General features: G+C 50.0%; 1 protein-coding gene across 3 annotated transcripts in view; it reads left to right on the plus strand.

Moving 5' to 3' along the window:
* Positions 1-1,597: 1,597 nt before the first annotated feature.
* VPS8 (VPS8 subunit of CORVET complex) overlaps positions 1,598-19,816 on the plus strand; it is a 2,529,257-nt gene continuing 2,511,038 nt past the window's right edge. Inside the window, exon 1 of one of the 3 annotated variants that reach the window (XM_069615741.1) lies at positions 1,598-1,804. In XM_069615741.1, coding sequence (XP_069471842.1) covers positions 1,682-1,804 — 123 coding nt within the window. In that variant the 5' untranslated portion in view covers positions 1,598-1,681. The remainder of the gene's footprint in view (positions 1,805-19,816) is intronic. The other 2 variants (XM_069615740.1, XM_069615739.1) reach the window with 2 other exon arrangements.

A 19,816-nucleotide genomic window follows, 5' to 3' on the forward strand; every position in this document is an offset into this window, starting at 1 on the left:
ATGGGCCCATTATGCTATCCGCTGCTAGCAATTGTTCAACCTCCACTCGGCGGTGAACCCCTGGGCTGTCTGGGCCTAACGCACGATGCCGTACACTGTGTTTCTTCTGGTTTATACATAGAATTTCGCTGGCCGTTGAGCGCAACTGTGATGCGCGAGCCGCATTGATTCAACTGCGCTGTGTGTTGCCGCGGGTTACTATGCTGAGGCTTGCAATGGGGGGGACGAACGACTTATTGCCGTGATTCTTGTACCGTTGTTCTCGTCAGTGTGCGTGTACAAGCTTGCCTCGTTTCAAAGGGAAGGCATCTGTCCCCGTGTGATGCAGCGTTCATGCTGGAGGGTTTACACTACCACGCCTCGTTGCCAGTGTGATGTTGAGACCCGGTATGGAGGGCCTCTTTAGCGGAGTACTAAATAACGAGACAACTCACACTGTGTATGGTACTGAAGGAAAGAACCCTTTGCAGGCTTTCTCTGTTCCTTTTATTTACCTGATCACATGGGCCATCACGGCCACGTTCTCTCATGTACCTTGGTCACATGACCATCACATTTGGCACTCCACTTCAGTTGGAGACAGAGGGCCGCCTTCTGGTTTGGGGGGCGATGTATGTCTGTTCTTTCTAGTATGTCCGTTTTTCTACTATCCCCCGGCACAACAACAAAGCTAGCCTCAGTTATGAAAGGAAAACTTCGTAAATTAGTTGCAGGTTTCATAGTTACAGGTTTCAATCATACCTGCCTACATTTGAAAATCAAAATTCCTGAGATTTATGCCCCACCCACGGTCACACAAAACTCTGCCCATTTTCACATGACTCTGCCCACACGTCCCAAGGGTAAACTCTGTTGTAAAGTGATGTGACATCTGCATTCGCCCTCCATAAAATCAACACGTTAAAATGTGCACATGTAAACTCCAAGAACCAATACAAAGGTTTTCCCTGAATTTTGCAGTACAGGAATTCGACATTTCACCTTAGTTGTTTTTCATCAAGTCCAGCCTACAACCCTGATGGCTGTGGTTCAATGGGGCTGAGTCCACCCTAACCTGGGCAAAAAGAACCAAAGCAAAAGAAACGCTCAATTCGGCAAAAAAGAATGAAAGGTGAAGCAAAATAAACGCGCGTTATTTTGCTTCACCTGCATTCTTTTTGCCAATGTGCTGGAACTGCACCGGCGCTCTTTCTATCAGCAAGCCTCCTACAATTACCACTCCAAGAACAATTAGAAACATTCACTCAACATTCCACTCGTGACATCATCACACGTACAGATAGATGAAAGAAAAGTCAAGCCATACAACGGCACTGCTGCGTAACACACAATCGTGCCGTGAAATTATAGCTGTTTGTAAGGCTGGACCCAAACGCTCTTTAGGACCACTGTTTTGTTTTTACCAATTTTCGGGTCCGTGATCGCCATCAAAGGACACAACTTGGATTGTCAAAGGGGCTCCTCTCGGTGTCCTTTCGTATCACTCAACCCGGGTCCACCTACTTGGATTTCGAAAACAACCCTCCAAGAATAGCTGGGCGGGGAGTGAGCTGGTCCCAGGGTATCGGCGCATGCACAGTCCGTGGCAGCAGTGACGCCAAAGTCACGTGATGTAAGCATACTAGTGGTTTCCTGGTTCAGCAAATGCAGATCGGATCAGAACACCGGCAAGGGAGTAGTGATGGAGGGAGAGCACGGTGGACTATTGGAAGACGAAGATGCACACTCCTCTTACATCCCTGAACACGACGATGGCAGCCAGCCAGCAGCAGGCTACGTGGAGCCTGATCAAGTAGGCGAAGCGGTGAGGCGTTATTGCACTCGGAGCACTGTATCACAGACTGCAGTAGCTTGCTGGAATGCCCCGTATATGAGTCCTTCCCAAAATGTCACATTAACTTGTCTCATCTCACTATGTACACAACGTAACGTGTTTGACATCAGCTTAGCATTTCTGTCACACCGCAGGCTCCCATGTACTTAAACCCGGGGCTATAATAGCGGACTTTTCTGGAGCATCGCACTGACGCTTGGAAGTTGCATGCCTCCTTCCAGGTGAAGAGTGCGAGGTTGTGCATGTTAGGATATTCAAGGCATTAGGAGCACCAGGACGCCGAGTACGGGGGGCTGCGGGGCCCGCCCCCCGGCAGAATGAAGTCGGGGCTGAGCCCCCCCCCCCCCACCGGAGAGAAGAGACGCAATATGGATGGCCCTTTGTTCCATACAGTGTCTTTCTCTGGCGGCCCGGGTAAAAGCCCGGGGAAAAACGATTTTTAGAAATTGTGGGACAGATGCAAAGCAAGAGGCTCTTGCTTTGCATCTGTCCCTCAATTTCTAAAAATCGTTTTGGGTTGGGTGTACCTCTACATCTGTTCACCCCTCTTGCCGAGAGGGGTGTACAGATGTAGAGGTACACCCAACCCAGAAGGATTTTTAGAAATGGAGGCATAGATGCAAAGCAAGTCTGTCCCTCAATTTCTAAAAATCGTTTTGGGTTGGGTGGAATTGTACATCTGTGCACCCCTCTTGGCAAGAGGGGTGAACAGATGTAGAGGTACACCCAATGCAAAACTATTTTTAGAAATGGAGGCACAGATGCAAAACAAGTCTGTCCCTCAATTTCTAAAAATCGTTTTGGGTTGGGTGTATTTGTACCTCTGTGCACCCCTCTTAACAAGAGGGGTGAACAGATGTAGAGGTACACCCAACCCAGAAGGATTTTTAGAAATGGAGGTACAAATGCAAAGCGAGGGAGGGGGCAGGGAGAGGGCAAATGAGACTGTTTGCATGTCTCTGAGTGTGCACGTGGTGAGGGTGAATGCTATGGGCGGGGAGCGTAGGCGTATGAGCCAGCAATTTCTAGTAGAGCTGCCATATTTGAAATGGGGCAATGCTGGTACTCCTCAGTTAGCTCGCTATACTCTCGATGGGATAGTACTGCTGTAACAGGGTTTCTATAATTGTTGAATCGTTTTAGCGATAATACTATGCTTTTGTTGAGGCAATGCTAGTTCATCTTAGTGGGGCTGCTATACTTTTGATGGGACAACATCAGCACCTCTCAGTTGAGCTGCTACACTTATTGACAAGCCCCAGCACTTCTCAACAGATGTATTTATTTTTATTTTAATTGGTTATTTATAATGCGTGTACTACCCAGAGGTTTCTAAGCGCGGACCGAGGGAGCGAACCTGTGTTTCGCGGACCGAGGGATCAAACCTGTGTTGCTGTGTCTCTTCTTGCTTCCAAGGCGAGCATGTTGCCCCTGAGCTATCCTTCCGATACTCTAAAGATCTGAAGTACATTTAATGATACAGAACCAGAACTATTGAGCAAGTCTGTCATCATCAGAATAACTCAACACTGCCGTGGTTATACAAGAGCTCATATATTTAAAGGGATGGAATTACTCAGAATGTAGCAGCACTATTCACTAACCCAAAGTTCTTAAGCATAGTTAATGTGAAAATACTACACTTCTCATCGTTGGGACAGTACTGCCACTTCTTCTACACCTTTTATGGGGCAGCACTGATCCAGCCTACTGCTCACATGCTCAGAATTGTCATTTCTCAGAAGGACTGCAACACTATACCATTGTGTTCTGTATGTTGAGTGCTTCTTCACCACCAATGTGGATTCATGGCTCTCTCCTAGTGTCTAAATAGATCTGTCTACATTCAATTGGCAACAGGCATGTCCGGAGCTGCCTGCAGTCCATAAGCTGCCGCTCAGGATGTTGGGAGCCGTGATGGGGCCAGGGATAGAAGGCTCGAGCCTGTCGGATAGCAGAATCAGCAGGGTCTTAAAACCTGCTCACTCCTTCTGGAGGGGCCATGGGGCAAAATGAGCCTGATCCCACATACAGAGGGTTGTTACGCCTTTATCTCTCCTGAATGAAAGAACGAGCTCTCTCGGACACAAGTTATCACCCCTGCACCCACATTGAATGACTATGGTATGGATCTATAGATCGAGAAAACTGGAGTGACAATTCAGAGTGTTTTAACAAAAATATAATTGTCTTCCCAGGTGGGAGACTGACTCCATTAATATACATGGGGTCACTGAGCTGACCAAGAGTGAAACTGTACATTGTTGTGAGATTACCAGCAACGGTTGATACTATGCTCGAAGGAGTGAGGTGCCCGCTCAATATATCACACTGTTTATAGGTGTGAGACCCATCCTGAATGCTTGCCCAAAGAGCCTTGGCCAGAGTTTCACACTGAAGAAGTGATCATGTGATCCAGGGTCTGCAGCCCACACACACGCAGGGGATTCCCATGCTCCCACTTGCGAGATTTGCACCAAATTAGTGAAATTGTGCTCCAAGGTAGGAGGCACACGCACAGTCTTTGCTCTGACGTTTGACACACTCACAGGATGGGACGGCATTTCGTTCTCCCATCCTAGTTGTGTTGCTCTGCCTTTTGAGGGCTACAACAACCTGGATGATTATAGAGGGGTGGATAAGGGGCAGTGATGGCCTACTGGAATGCAACTCGAAGGCTTCAATCTCCTTCTTACTTGACTTTAGTATATGCAGTACATGCTAGCCAATGTTTACACTGTTCTGTGCTGCGCGCGACTCCACATGCCCCCCCCCGCCTCCCGCGAGCCATTGCACCAAGTTGGCGACTACATGCAAATTTGCGGTCCTATAACTGCCAGTGATGTCACTTCCTGTATTTGCCCTCCCCCCCCCCCCCCCCCGGGAAATTCATAAATCGGCTCCCCTGATGAGCACGGATCCATGCCGTCAACCACAAAGGTCCTATCTCACAGAACCTCTGGGGGTTTTAAGTCAGTACTCTTCCTACATGCTATTCCCATTTTTTATTGGTGCATATTGTGTAAAGTAAACTCTGTTTTATTGGGTGGTAGGGCAAATAGGTGTGGCACAGTGTACATGGGAGTGGTCTGGAGAGGCTAGCTGAGAATTCCGTTTTTGCGGATCCCTCTTACTCTGAATCACTTACATTTTTTTTGTTTCCTTTTCTGGATTTGTAACTTTGTTTGCGTTTGACTCAACTTCTACTGATGTCGCTCTGTCCTTGCAACTCTTTTTGGATGTGCTGCCCTTGGAAAGCCCATTGGGTTACCAGGAGAGGAGTGCTTTTTATGTCCCCTGCCACTATTTTTGCCACAGGGTGATTCTATGACCCAGAAAGTCTTGAGGAGCAGGCTAGTGGCAGTTTTATTATTTCGCTTTGGCTACAACACGTCTATAGACTTTTATTGCAGAACTAGCCAAATTCCATTATATGGATTCCTTTTGGATATTATTGCGTTTTATAAACTTTATTTATTAGAAAATGAGCCACAGCTACATTTCAGGAACATACATTGTCACAAATGCATTTTTCTTATTTCCAGTTTCAGTTCTTGCAATGACCGGCTTTGGTGCTGACAACATTTTATATAACTCCCATCAACTCCCCCCTCTTTCTCCATTTTTAACTCCCCAAATTAAGGCTTATGTGAAACGCCGTCCTCTGGTAGTGCACTATCATTGTTCGTACCTGTCAGGCCCATCGCTCCTGAGTCAAGTTTATTGTCAGAGAATAAAACCATTTATGAAGCATTGTTGGCTTAAAGTAAAACCGCTCCTCATCTGCCATAAACTCATGAAATGGAAGCCAGGTAGCCAGAAACTTTTGATAGGTGTCATTCGCCAGAGCTGTCACCTTCTCCATTGCCATCACTCCCTATAACCTCACCCACGACATGGCTACCACTGACCCTTGCTCATTCTTCCATGCATGTGCCAGAGTAATCCTGGCCGCACTCAGCATATGGGTGATGAGTGGCTCTGCTTCCGGTGGCGGAATAGATTCCTTCTGCTGTGGCTCCCAGCAACACCACCGCTAGATTGAGGGGCAATTGTATCTTCGTTACATCCTTGATATGGCTTAAAATTTCCTTCGAGTATACCTGCGCTAAAGGGCATGCCCACCACATGTGTATCATGTCACCAATCTGTCCACAACCGCGCCTGCATGTCGAGGGATAGTCTGGGTTAATAGAGTTCATGTGCTCAGGCATCATGTACCACCTAAAACACAATTTATATGTTGATTCCTTAATTAACATACATTTGGAGCTTTTCGTTGGCCGGCGCCAGATCTGGCTCCACATATCCTCCATAATGGGTTGCTCCTATTTTGACATGTATGGTAGCACCTCTTCCAGGCTAGACCCGTCGATCAGTCGATACAGCCTCGACACCCCTTTCTCGATTGCGCCCCTCTTTTACTGTGAGTTCCAGCCCAATTGGGGTTCTATTAGCCCTCTCTTTTACTTTTTTATTTGAGATCCAGTGTCTTACCTGGGTGTAGTGAAAGCATTCACGTTCAGGTATCTGGAATTTGTTTTTACATTCCTCATACGTCAGTGGGTTCCCTCTCGAGTAAAAGTCCCCCAATGTCAGGGGTTGCCCAGCCCTCCACTGCATCCAAAAACTAGGCTGCATTCTGGGCGTGAAGTCTAGGTTCTAAGCCATTGGCGTGAGTGTGGCTCCCCCACCCCCAGTTTTACTTTTTTGCCCGCAACGCTTTGTCCCAGTACCAGAGGGTGACTTTTGTGGTGTCTAGCAGTGTGCCCCCTCATCCCCCGTGTTTTGTTGTCAGGGAGCCAAAGTTCTCCAGAGGTATGTTCGTTGCGTCTTTCTATATTTGACCATGCATTCGAGTTCTCTCTTGGAGCCCATTGGAGCATCAGGGCCGCCTGTGCAGCCATTATGTATCGGCGTAAATCCGGGACTCCCATTCCCCCCAGTGCATGGGGGCGGACAGGACCTTTCTGTGAACCCTGGGTTTCTTTGGGATTATTCCCTTTCCAGATAAAGGACATAATTTCCCTCTGCAGATTTTTGATCGCTAGGTTTGGGATCCGAATTGGGAGTGCGCCATCCACATGCAGGAACCTTGGTAGTAGATACATTTTTATAGCAGTTATCTGTGCAAACCAAGACAGCTCCTGCATGTCCCACCTTTTGAGGTCCTCGATCAAGGCTTTTAATAATACTGGGATGTTGGCCCCATATAGCCTCTGATGTGTAGGTGTTCGGTTCACCCCCAGATATTCTATTGTTTTCTGTTCCCATTTTAATGGGTAGTGTTTACCCCATTCCCTTACCTGCTCTGGGTCTTCCGTGATGTTAAGCACTTTGGCTTTAGCATAGTTAACATGAAACCCTGAGGCCCTTTCAAAGCTATTCAGCAATGTGATGACCCTTGGGAGGGAACATGTCGTGTCCTTTAGGAACAATGGAACATCGTCCGCATATAAAGCAACTTTTTGTGTGCAACTTGCTATCGTGGATATCCGTTGAATCCTCTGATCCACCCTAATCGCCTGTGCCAATGGCTCCATGGCCATGGCAAATATTAGCGGAGATAATGGCCCCCCATGACGGGTCCCCTTGTGTATGGGAATGTTGTCTGTGAGCTGCCCATTAACCAGTAATCTGGTTACCATAATTGTCTAAAACATGCCAGAGAAAATCGTCCCGCATCCAAACCTTTCCAGTGTTAGCTGTATGAAGTTCCAGTCCAAGCTGTCGAAAGCCCTGGCGGCGTACACGGCCTATATGGGCATGCATTGTCCTGTCTTTCGGCCCCAGTCAATGACATTTATAGCTCTTCGTATATTGTCATATGTATGGCACCCCGTCACAAAACCAGCCTGGTCCAATTGGACAATCCCCGGTAGGACTCCCGCCAATCTCTGTGCCAGTATCTTTGTGTGCAGTTTTGCATCTCTTTTAAGTAATGTGATGGGACGATAGCTTGCGCAGTCTGTCGGATTCTTACCCGACTTTAACAGTAACACTGTGGTGGAGGGTCCCATATCTTTAGCAATTAACCCTGTGTCCCTTATATAGTTGAAAAGTTTGTTCAGGGGGCCCACCAGTATGGCTCGGAACGTCTTGTAGTAAGCATTTCCAAACACGTCTGAGCCTGGGGATTTATTACCTTTCATGGAATTTATGGCGCGCCCCATCTCCTCTGTTATCGGGGACTCAAGCTCCAACCTATCCATCTCCGATATCTGTGGCAGGTCTACCCTCCCCAGGCATTCCCACCGTGCCTCATTCTCTCCCGCTAGGCTTCGTGAGAAAAGTGAGTGCATGATTTTGGCTATTTCCGCCTCCCCTCTTTTCAGTTAACCCCCCCACATTTTGAGTTGACTGATACGGTTTTTGGACTTCTATTTTTGTAGCTTTGCCACTAGGAACCGATTAGCGTTCTCCCCTTTTATATAGTACTTTTGTTTTGTTTGCAGAAGGAGTTGCCCTGATTTATGTGCGAGATGTGCCTCTAATTTAGCCTTTGCTTTAATAAGTTCTCACCAGGCCTTTTGTGATCCTTTTGCCATATGTTGTTTTTCGGCATTCCCAACCTCCTCCTCCAGCCTCTGTCTTACACTTTCTTTCTCCCTCAGGAAGTTTGCAGTTTGAGCAATAAATTCTCCCCTTATTACTGCCTTACTGACATCACATATTGTGCCCCAATCCAGACCTTGCATATGGTTTTCTTTCAAGTTTTTCCGCAAGGTTGTTTCTATGTGTGACCTAAGGACTTGATCCCTTAAAATCAGCTCATTTAATCGCCATGGTTTGCGAACGCGTTTGGAGCGGCCTAATCGGGTCCACCCAAAGGGAAACCAGCGCGTGGTCCGACAGGTATCTCACACCTATTTCCAGCCCTGTGACTTGTGGGATTAGTGTATCTGAGATCAAGAACATATCTATCCGCGAGAAGCCCCTGTGAGCAGCTGACTAGTGTGTGTATGATTTATCCTGTGGTTGGTAAAACCACCAGGTCTCTACAATGTGCAATTCCCTAAGAAAACGAGCGAAAGCCTGCCTACATTTGTTATTGTTCTGGGTGGTGGGCAGGGTCTTGCCCATTGAGGCATCCATCACACAGTTGAAGTCCCTCCCACCCCCCAACTAGAATCTGTCCTACACACCACCCTGCCACCTTAGCTAGTAAACTCATCAAGAAATTATCCTGTTTTTTGTTAGGAGCATATACCGCAATCAAGGTTACTTGCTGGCCCATCAGATTCCATCCTAACACCAAGTAACGACCATCGGGATCTCGATATATAGATTGTTTCTCAAACTGTACCCCCATTGAAAACAGTATACCCACTCCCCTTCTCTTAGTACCACTTGAACCAAATATTGCGTGGGGAAGGCCCTATGGGAGCCTTTTCGTGTGTCTTGCCTCTCCATTGCTCTCGTGGTGACTCGTCTCCTCCGCTGTCTGATCTTATGACTGTGGGCTTATCTTCCGCTCTCTGTCTGAAACTTCGGTTTGATGGGTGAAGGTCCCCTACTCCGGAGAGTGTTGTCCCTTCTGGAACCAGTGTCTGTGTGCACACTCCACCGCTGTGTTACTTGTAATTGCTTTTTAAAAAAAAATGTTTTAATTATTTTATTCAAACTAAACAACAATACAACAAAACATAATTAAACACATTTAACAATGTAAACACTGCACTCCTAGTCCCCCCCTTTATGAGCCTGTTTGTTCTTCACATTCAGTATCTGTTCTGTGTGTCAGGCTATCGCTGCCCTCAGATTCAGCTGGAGCCGATACTGCTCCAAACATTTCAGCTATCAATAATTTCCATGCCATGAGGGAGCCCATTTCTTCATCCCCACCCATGTTATTAGCCTCTTGCCACCCCACTGTTTCAGCCTCCGCCCATTTTTGTAGGTCCTTCCACCAGTCCCCCACTCGCGGCTTATGACACTCCTTCCATTCCATGGCAATCCTTCGTTTCGCGAGCACATATGCCAAATCTTTCAATTTCCCTACATGTTTAAGTTTTCGCACTCTGGGATACCCTCCCAGCAAGCAGGCCCAGGCCGAGTCTATTATGAGCGTGACCCCCTTCCCCGCTAGTTTCTGTGCTACTTCACCCCAGTAGCATTCAATCACCGGGCACGCCCAGAACATGTGTATCATGTCTGCACTCTCCTCGTCACACTTAGGGCACGCCTGGCGCCCAACATTTCGGAACTTTGATATTCTCAGAGGGGTCATGTATGCCCTGTGCGTTATATATAGCTGTATTTGTTTGAATCTGGCCTTTCTCGACACCTTCTTATGATATCCCAAAGCACGTTCCCACATCCCATCTTCCATCGGGGCTCCCATCTCTGTTTCCCATTCTAATCTCAAATGCACCAGGTGCTTCCCAACCTTAGTCATCAACATCTCATACAATCTAGAAACCTCATGCCCACCCTCCGATGTATCCTATATTACCCCAACCGTAGCATCCGGTTCCTCCGCCAAAATAGTTTCAGGCCACCTACTCCGAATCGCCTGCACTACCCTATGATAAGTGACATATTGGCCTACGTGCAATCCCGTCACTTCCCCAAGTTCCCCCAACTCCATAATAGTCCGTCTTGCCAAATGTCTCCCAAAGTGACTAGTCCCACTGATTCCCAATAGGTCCTAATAATTACCCTCAGCTGCCTGTCCCCCTTTGCCAGTGCGACCAACGGTATTTGCGGAACACACGGGAAGGGGTCCCCCATCTGGCAGGCTCGGCGCCACATGTTCCACCCCAACAACAGCATTTTAGGGCGCTCCCTCATGTCTGAGCTAGCCACCCAGATCATTTCCCGCAAGTAAAAAGGAGTACAGTTCCTCCCGAACAACCTGTGTTCAGGGGTCTCTTCATCAGAGAGCCACTTAGCCACGTATTGCAGTTGCGCCGCTAGATAGTAGGCCTCAAAATTAGGCAGTTTAATACCGCCTTTCTCATAGTTCTGCAGCTTCCATAATGCAACTCTATTCCGGGTACCATGCCACAAAAATTCTCTGCACATACTGTGCAGCTTAACAAAAAACTTCTAAGGTATCATGTATGGGATATTGTTGAAATAATGCAAAAGCCTAGGTAAGACCACCATTTTAAGCATAGCACTTTGGCCCATCATCGCTAAAGGCAACCTCTCCCAGAACCTCATGCATTTCCCTATTTTCCCAATGGCTATTTCAGTATTGCGCCTATGCTCTTCCTCAGTCGTGTGATACACATCTATTCCAAGGTAGCAGAAAGAGCTCGCTGCCCACGGAATCTGCAACACAGGCAACCTCTCTACAGGAATTCCCACATAGCTACCCAGCGGGAATAGGCTAGATTTCTGGGGGTTCACCGCTATACCGGACAGTCTGGCATACCTCCCCATCACCTCCAAAACATACCGAAGATTTTCTTCCGGGTATTTCAGATATAGTAACAAATCATCTGCATACAAGGATATAAGGTGACGCTCCCCTCCCACCTCAATACCGATCGGGTCATATTGTTGCCTGAGGTATATTGCTAAGGGCTCCAAGGCCAAAATGTACAGCATCGGGGACCAGGGGCACCCCTGCCTAGTGCCTCTGCCCAGCTGCCATCTTTCAGACACCACTGCACCTGTACGAACCCTGGCCAGCGGTTCACCATACAGCATCTCAGCCCATTTAATATAATCTGACCCCACTCCATACCTTCCTAGGGCTGCCAACAACCACAGCCACTTAACAGAGTCGAACGCTTTAACTGCGTCCAATGCCACAATCGCCATTTCACTGTCATTACTGCACCCCCTTTCGACCACTCGATGGAGTCGTCTATGATTGTGAGTGATATTCCTGCTCGGGACATAGCCGTTTTGGTCTGGGTGAATTAACTTGCCGATTACTCTCCGCATTCTGTTGGCAAGGACAGCTGTCAGTATCTTACTGTCCTGGTTCAGCATCGACAAGGGCCTTTAGGAACCGCAACTGTGTCCCGGTTTATTGGGCTTGGGGAGCGGTATTATGATCGCCTCCCTGAGTGACTCAGGCAACCGTCCCACCTCAAACGCCTCGTTGAGCATTTCTAGCATGGGTGGGAGCACCTCCTCCCCATACACTTTATAGAATTCACTAGGGAACCCGTCTGCACCTGGAGCCTTGCTGGTGGGTAACTGCCTTACAATCTCTTTCAGTTCCTCCAAAGTGATCGGTGCATCCAGCTCCTCCCTCTCCTCGACACTGACCTTGGGCAGGCCTATATCTTCTAGTACCTCATCTATCTCCTCGTGGCTACACCCCTCATCATCCTCATATAATGCCTTATAGTATTCCGCAAATGCCCTATTTACACCTTCTTGGGTGTCCACCGTCTCGCCCTCCTCACTGGTTACAATTCGAATCGGGGATCTAGGGGTTTCGCTCTTGTACAACCACGCTAGAAGCCGGCCCGTTTTATCTCCACCTGCATGCTGCCTCTCAATATACTTTTTATAATTTAAGTTACAGAGCCTGTCCCAGTATTCCGCGCACTTCTGCTGTAATTTGAATACTACCTCTGTATCAGCCCCGCCCCCTTCCAACTCTCTTTCCAGCTCGGTCTCAGCCTTCTGTAGATCAGCTAGAACTCCACACAGCAATCCCTTCGGCTTCGCAATGGCGATCCCCCGCATCACAACCTTAAAAGCCTCCCATAAAGTACCCGCCGACTTTACAGTACCAGTATTCACCTCGAAGTAAGCAATAATCTCATCCCTTATGTCCTCTCTGAAAACTGGATCTTTGAGTGCTTCCGCCCGGAGGCGCCACATCGGTATTCGCGCCCTTGGGGGGCAATACTGCCACCCGAGGACCAGGGGCGAGTGATCCGAGAGAACTCTTGCTTTGTAATCTATATGGATACTCTCAGCAACTACGTCCGAAGTGGCAAAGATATAATCAAGCCTCGTATGTAGTTGATGCGGAGCCGAATAGTGCGAGTATTGCCTCTCATCAGGGTGTTTCACTCTCCACACATCTACCAAGCCAAAGTCCGCCAGCTGCGTCTGCAATACTTTAGCCGCTGGGTTGGGCCTGGCCCTCTTATCATCCGACCTGTCTTCCCTAGGATTCAATACACAATTAAAATCCCCGCCCCAGATAATCGCACCCCCCACACACGCACTTAGCTTGGTACACAGCGTCCTAAAGTATGCCGCCGTGTTTTGGTTAGGGGCGTATGTATTTGTAATGCATACTTCTTTGTTCTCTATCAGCCCCCTCACTATAACCAACCTCCCACCCGCCTCCACAACTTCTTCAGTCAACTTAAATGGGACATGTGGCGCCACCCAGACTAGTACTCCTCTCGCATAGGCAGAGTACGATGAACCCACCGCAATCCCTTTCCATTTCCTCCCCACCAACTCAATTTTTTCTCGCGTCAGATGCGTCTCCTGTAGCAAGGCGACGTCTATCTTCTGTCGCTTCAAATACAGCATAACCTTATTCCGCTTCAAATAACTGTTGAGCCCTCTAACATTCCACGTTAATATCTTAAGGTTCCCCATGGTTCATCGGTAGTTCCCCTTCCCCCTTCCAAGCAGCCCTCCCCCCACACCAAACAGATTCCTGATTTTAGTTCTTCCCCAAAGGCTCATGTTTAAACTTGAATACCCCAAAACCCCAACCCAACCAACTGTCCAGCTCCATCCCTGGATCTCAGGCATCCCCGCGTTTGGTTCTCCCTTGGAAGCCCAAATTGAGAACCCGGCAGGGTGTCACCTCACTATCAGTGACCAAACTAAACTCTAAATGGGAATATAAATATCGGCCCCAAGAGGCTCCTTTACCAAGCAGCAATCTTCGTGCCCACGGATCATGTTTCCTACCACATAGAGTGTACCTGCCTTCCAGCTGCATCAATGACTATAATCTAGTCCCACAGTCCCAAGTCACACCAGGTTCGCAGCTTTACTTATCTCGTCCTGCTCCATCTTCTTTCTGAATATCTTGCTCTTGAGGGCAGCTCTGCATATCTAGCCACCCCATGGCATCTTCCGGAGTGTCGAAGAACACAGTCTTGTTCTTATAAAAAACCTTTAGCTTGGCCAGGTAGAGCAGCATGTATTTGTAACCAGCTTCTCGCAATCTCCTCTTGACCGATCCAAAGTTCATACGGCTTTGCTGTACCTGCAGGGTATAATCCGAGTAGGCAGTTATGCTCGCTGCTCCTTGTTGTATTGTTCCCCCTTTGCAGAAGTGTTCAAGGATTCTTTCTCGGTCCCGGTAATTGAGGATCTTGGCAATCATTGGCCTGGGCGGATTTCCTGGCAGTGGCTTCCTTGTCAGGGCCCTGTGCGCTCTCTTCACAGCAAATCCCTGGGATAGGGATCCCCCGGTGATTTCCTGCAACAGCATCTTTTCCACGAACTCCGTCGGGTTGTGGCCCTCGGCACTTTCTGGCAGTCCAACAATGCGAATGTTATTCCTCCGAGCACGCCCTTCCGCCTTCTCCGCCCTACTCTCCAAATTGCCCACACGTTGCACCAGGGCGTGTAGCTCCCGTTTGTGCGCAGCGCAGTCCGCTGCGGTTGGACCCATCTCTTTCTCCAGAGTCTCCGTGCGTTTCGCCAGAGTCCTAACATCCTGCCTGAGGAGGTTCACATCTTCCTGTACCGCCCCCACCTGGAGTTCCATTGCCGTCTTCAATTCTGTCACAGCCAATTGGAGTTTGGACTCCCAGGCCGCCTTCAAATACGAGATCGCCTCAAGGACCTCCTGATTCGTGCTCACAGCGGCCATTCCCCCAGCTGAGGTTTTAACTTTACTCCTGGCTCCGTCCGGGCCTGTCGGTGTCCTGGTATATTCATCTAGCGTGGGCTGTTTGGCCTTCGCTCTCAGGGGCTTACTGGACATTCCTTCGGTTAGGGACAGCCACCTATCCACACTTGAATGCCAAGGGGGGGATCTGCCGCACTGGTGGCGCCACCCTAATGCAAAGTACAGGCTGGGTGTGCCCTGCGCCGTGTGACCCCCAGAGCCTTGTCGATTCCCAATTCCGCACCAGGTTTGCACCTCGATCTCACTCGTGTATCATCAGACCGTGCACTGTGCCCAGAGTCTATTGTATGGTGCATCAGCTGCTCACCCTAGTTCACAGCTGTAATGTCATCCGGGCCTCTACACGCTATATATTGCATTCAGCCGTGTCTGCCCACCTCTCCGCGCCTCTACGCGAGGCGGCTATTGTCTCTGGCCAGCGTCTCTCCAGCACTTGCCCTCGGGGCCGCAGCCTCAGTCCAGTATCCCCAGGGATTGTCCCATGCACTCGCTTTTGCACCCTTTCACCCCCTCAGCCACGAGCACTGTCCCACGCCGGCCACCTGCCCCACACTCGGCGCGTTGTTCCATGCGACTGTACGCATCTACTCTCGTCTTTCGTGTCCCCAGCGCTGCTCCACCTCCACCGTGCACTTGCCTGCTTCCATTAGTGGCCTCCGATGCTGTTCGTGCGCGCTCCTCGTGGGCACAGCTGGCCTCAAGCTTCATGCATCCGCTGGTCCATATGCGTTTGCCCCTCAGCTGCTTCTCCTCACTCTTCCAGGTCGAGCTGCCAGCCCCCGCTCGCCGCACCTCTCCGGGTCCAGCCACCAGCTCTGAGCAATCCTGCCCAGTTTCGCTTTCGTAGGATCACGCAGTGATCAGAAGCAACGTTACTTCGCCTGTGTGTAAACTGCCGCGGTCTATAATCTAGGTGGCCCCCTCACGGTCCCACTCCTCCGCCGCTCCGATCGCCTGCAGCCTTCAGTGACCGCCAGTCCAGGGGTCCACGCGACGTGCGCTAGGCACCGCACTCGCCTGCCTCTGTAGGCCTGTAAACCTTCCAGCTCGCCTGTGCCATATTATTGTAACAAAGTGTCCCGGTGAATCTTCCAAGGCCGCGATCTGTCTTCCGAGCGGCACCCTCACGATCCTTTTCCTACGTTGCTCCGGTCGCCTGCAGCCTATAGCAACCGCCAGTCCAGGGGTCCCTGTAACGTGCGCCAGGCACCGCACACGCCTGACCATGCAGGTCTACAGACCCTTCAGGCCCGCCTGCACTCGTATCTTGCAGCAAGGTGTCCCGGTGCGCCTCTCAGCACGGCTCGCTTCCCCTCCGCAACTGTAGCAATTTCGTCACGGAGCGGACAGGCTCCTTTGTTCTCTGGCCCCGCCGGCCATTTTGCATCTTCTTCTCCCTCTGACTCACGCAATCCAGTAGTGGGTAGAACTTTGCTTCTGCTTATCCCGAAAGTACAAAATGTTCAGAAGGCGCTCCCAGCACCTTCATAAGCGTCCATGCGTATTTGCAGCAGCCGCTGGCATCTTCAACTGCACTAATTTCGCAGGATCATGAACGGATCACAGGAGCTCCCCAAGAGCACGTCTCTCTACATGGCCCTCGTAGCCACGCCCCTTACTTGTAATTGCTATGCTAGGTGTCTGCTTGGGGGCATATGGGTGCCCCTCGTTAGGCACGTCTTTGCTCACAGTCTATCGTGGCCTCCGGTCTGCCCACTCCGTTCGTTATATTCCTCGCTCTCTACCCGGAGCCGCAGACGTGCCTTCACGACCCAATGCTTCCCACCAGGGGGGGGGGATTCTTTCTACACCTTCAGGCGGCGTTGGCAAGATTGCGATCTGCCTGTCTTGGGTGTAGAGCCCCGTTGATGTCTTAAGGGTGGGGGGGGGTGCCCTGTTCCAATATCGTTGTGCAAGCTGCCTTTGCGCTGGGCCCCCCTCCGCCCAGTCCTTGCCGCTTTCTCCAGTGTGTCCTGGCCTCCTTTCTGGTCTCCGCACAGCCCTCTCCTTCTCTGCTGTCGCCTCGGTCACTTCCTGGGGGGACGCTCGCCTTCTCCCTCGCTACACAGCTTGGCTCCTCACATCCGACGGCAGCAGTGTAATTCTTGTCCCCGTCTGAAAGGCCAAACCGCCCGGTCCCGTCTGTTCGACTGCTTTAGGGGCACTTCCTTGAGCGCCTCCTCTCTTCACCGCTCACCTCGTGCTGTTGCTTTCGCAGTTTGGCAACTCTGTACTTTGGTCAGCAGGTTCCTTTGTCCTCTGCACTGTGTCGCGTACTGCCACCTACCACTTTTCGCACTGTAGCCGCACACTGAGATCCTTATCTGCCGTAGCCCGTTTCTCGCCCTAGTCAGGTCTTCCGGTCGGTCTCATCTCTTCCTTAGCTGGTGACCCAGCTTCTCGCTTACAGCAGCGGTCTCTGATCCTCTTCTCTCTCCACGCTCCTCAGCCATCCGCCGCCATCTTCTTTACTTTCTCGTTCACTTCTGCTACACGGTCCAACTCACATCAGGTGATGCTTCCAGGCTTCTCTCCCGGTCCACAGTTACTTGGATGCTCCCTGCTGTTTTTCATGTATTTTGGGCTGTTTCAGGCTTGTTAGGGATGTTAAACAGAGCTTCTCTTTGTCGGATCGGCAGGAGCTCCAAGTTAGTGGGTCCACCTCACATGGCTGCTGGCCACGCCCCCGTTTACAGATCTAATGGCAAACAAACATATTTCAGTATCCCGCCAGGAACTGGGTGTATTGCCTGCTGGTGACACATGTATGTTCATTAATATATTGTGCACCTATCTCCTTCCTTTCGCCTATTCAAACAATTGACCCCAATTCAGAAGATCTTTATTTTCACTAAGACCCAAATGATCGGAATTGTATGCCATATAAAAGTGCTGCAGAAGAATTTTAGCTTCCTCTGGGGAGGTGGTATATTGATATGGGCAGTGCAGGTTTCTATTACATGACATTGTCCTTGTATTTAATGTTTCTTGGTTATGGTTGTTTATGGGGGCATATACTGATTTGAAAAGCTCTTTCGCAAACCATTTATTTCATGCAGGGCTTTTTAACTTGACCAAAGCAGCCAAAATATAGGTAGGATCAATATTGCAGCACACATTTTAGGGGCAAAGGAACATTTTGTGCCCAATAAAGAGTATACAGTATTATTAGCTTTATTTTTAAATAGCTATGATGGGTTCTTTGAAATACTTGCTGGTGTTTGCCAGAGTTGACAATGGCATTTTGAACAAATATGCTATAGTGAAGAAAAGAGGTAAGTTCCACATTTGCATGCCTGAGTTTTTTTTAAATGTCAATGAAACAAAGATGTTAGAGTTGCCGTCTGCAAGTCAATGGGGATTCCACAATATACAAGAAATGTGACAAGTAATCACAAGTATATAAGTGAAAAATAGTGATTTAAAATAATTGTTGAAGAGCAAACCGACTGGCCAGCAGGGGGCGCACGGATGAACCTCTTCTCCGTGTGAACACCGTCCGGTCCCTAAAAAAATGGTCTGAGCCCCCACTATTGCCCCCCGCATAGGAAGCCAACAGAGTCCAGTGTATGAAGGTGTCCTGAATGGGTTGAGACCAAACCCTAAAGAAATCGCCCATGATTTCGATGAGACCCAGCTGTGTGGTGAGCTTTGGGCCCATGTGAGCCCCTGCGGGCTGAAGAGGAGCACCGCCTGGTGAGAACGAAAGAAAGCGCCTACGGCAACAAGGAGAGTACGGCAACGGCTGTAGAGCCTTCCAGAAGCAGACCTCCGTGACACTGAGTGTGTGGGAGACGGGAGCCACGGGGGCACCCGCGAGGAGAGCTGCACCCCAACGAGGTGTTACGCTGTTCCATTGAAGGCCGACTCGCTCCGTGTCCCACGCCAACAAAGAACTTGCCTCTCTTCCCTCCGCAGCGTCTGACACCAGTCAGTGAACCGGCACCTAAAGGACACACTGCCTGGTGGAGTGGACCCCGCCAGATAGGGTGCCTAAGGACTCGGTGCGAGCGATCTCCCGCCTTGAATTCGTGGACCTGGGTGGCCGTTAGCCTGACCGCAGCTGGCCGAGGTCGCAGCTTCTACGCCGGTTGAGGAGCGCCTGCTACAACATCAGAATTACGGGCTCCGGTGGGAGAACGAAGTGCCCGGGTGCCCATGCTTCAGTGCAGCTCTATCCGCACAGCGGCCCACCGCGGAGAGAACCGCCTGGCACGGCAGACTGAGATTGGATTTTGAACTGTGGAGGTACATCTCGTGGGCGACTCCAGGGTTCTGAGGTGAGCAGATACGTTTTAAACAGTTGAAGCATCACCGCCCCTCTGCCCTAATTACGGCAATGATTTATGTGGTCAGGCCCACCCCTGGTCTGCACGCCCGGCATTTTGCTTGGCAATTGTCACCAACGTCCGTGCTCCGTCCCATCGTAGAGGCACCAACCAGTTGTGATCCCTGAACAGATTGCACAGACCACGCCCGCTACACCTGGGACCCGCACCTGGAATCATTCTAAAATCATCTGCAACAAGTGCTAACCCTTTGGTAGAGGTTTGGTGATGCGGAAAATGTTCAATACACTGTATTGAGGGAAAAGTATCATTCAGGATCACGCTTTTGGACAGCCCACCTGCCCACATTGGAATGATACGGAGTCCACCGGCGGAGGGCTGCTCCTCGGTCTAATGCAGGCCTGGGCATTCTTTAGGGACGACGATCAAGGACAACCTAAATGATCTGAGGGTTGTAGCAGGAATCCACTCTCTCTGATTAGCGTGGATAGGCCTGCCCTATCTTATAAAGAAACGTGGGTGCCAAGATACTGCGTGAAGCTGAGCCCCGAGAACAGCGGAGTAACTCCACGCAACATTCCAAACACAAGGGGGTGTTCGCCGGAGGCACACCTCAGAGGTTTGGGCCCCTACTTGCCAGGGCGTGTGCCCTCCTCAACACCAAGCTTCCTCGAGAGGCAAGAGGCTGGGTCCACTCCTGACGAAACACACCTTTCACAAATCGCCAAGTCTTCCCCCTAATCATTATTGAGGAAGGACTTGGTCTTGATTCAGAGAAGCTCCGACCCTCTCTCCAGGGGTGACGTACACGGAACGTATGGGCTGATCGCCCGATCTTGGCTGCCATTAACGACTGAGAAGGTTGGACCCCCGCTTTTGGGGCGTGTG

The sequence above is a fragment of the Ambystoma mexicanum genome, chromosome 9 (assembly GCF_040938575.1).
Source record: "Ambystoma mexicanum isolate Mex_15411 chromosome 9, UKY_AmexF1_1, whole genome shotgun sequence".
Taxonomy (NCBI): domain Eukaryota; kingdom Metazoa; phylum Chordata; class Amphibia; order Caudata; family Ambystomatidae; genus Ambystoma; species Ambystoma mexicanum.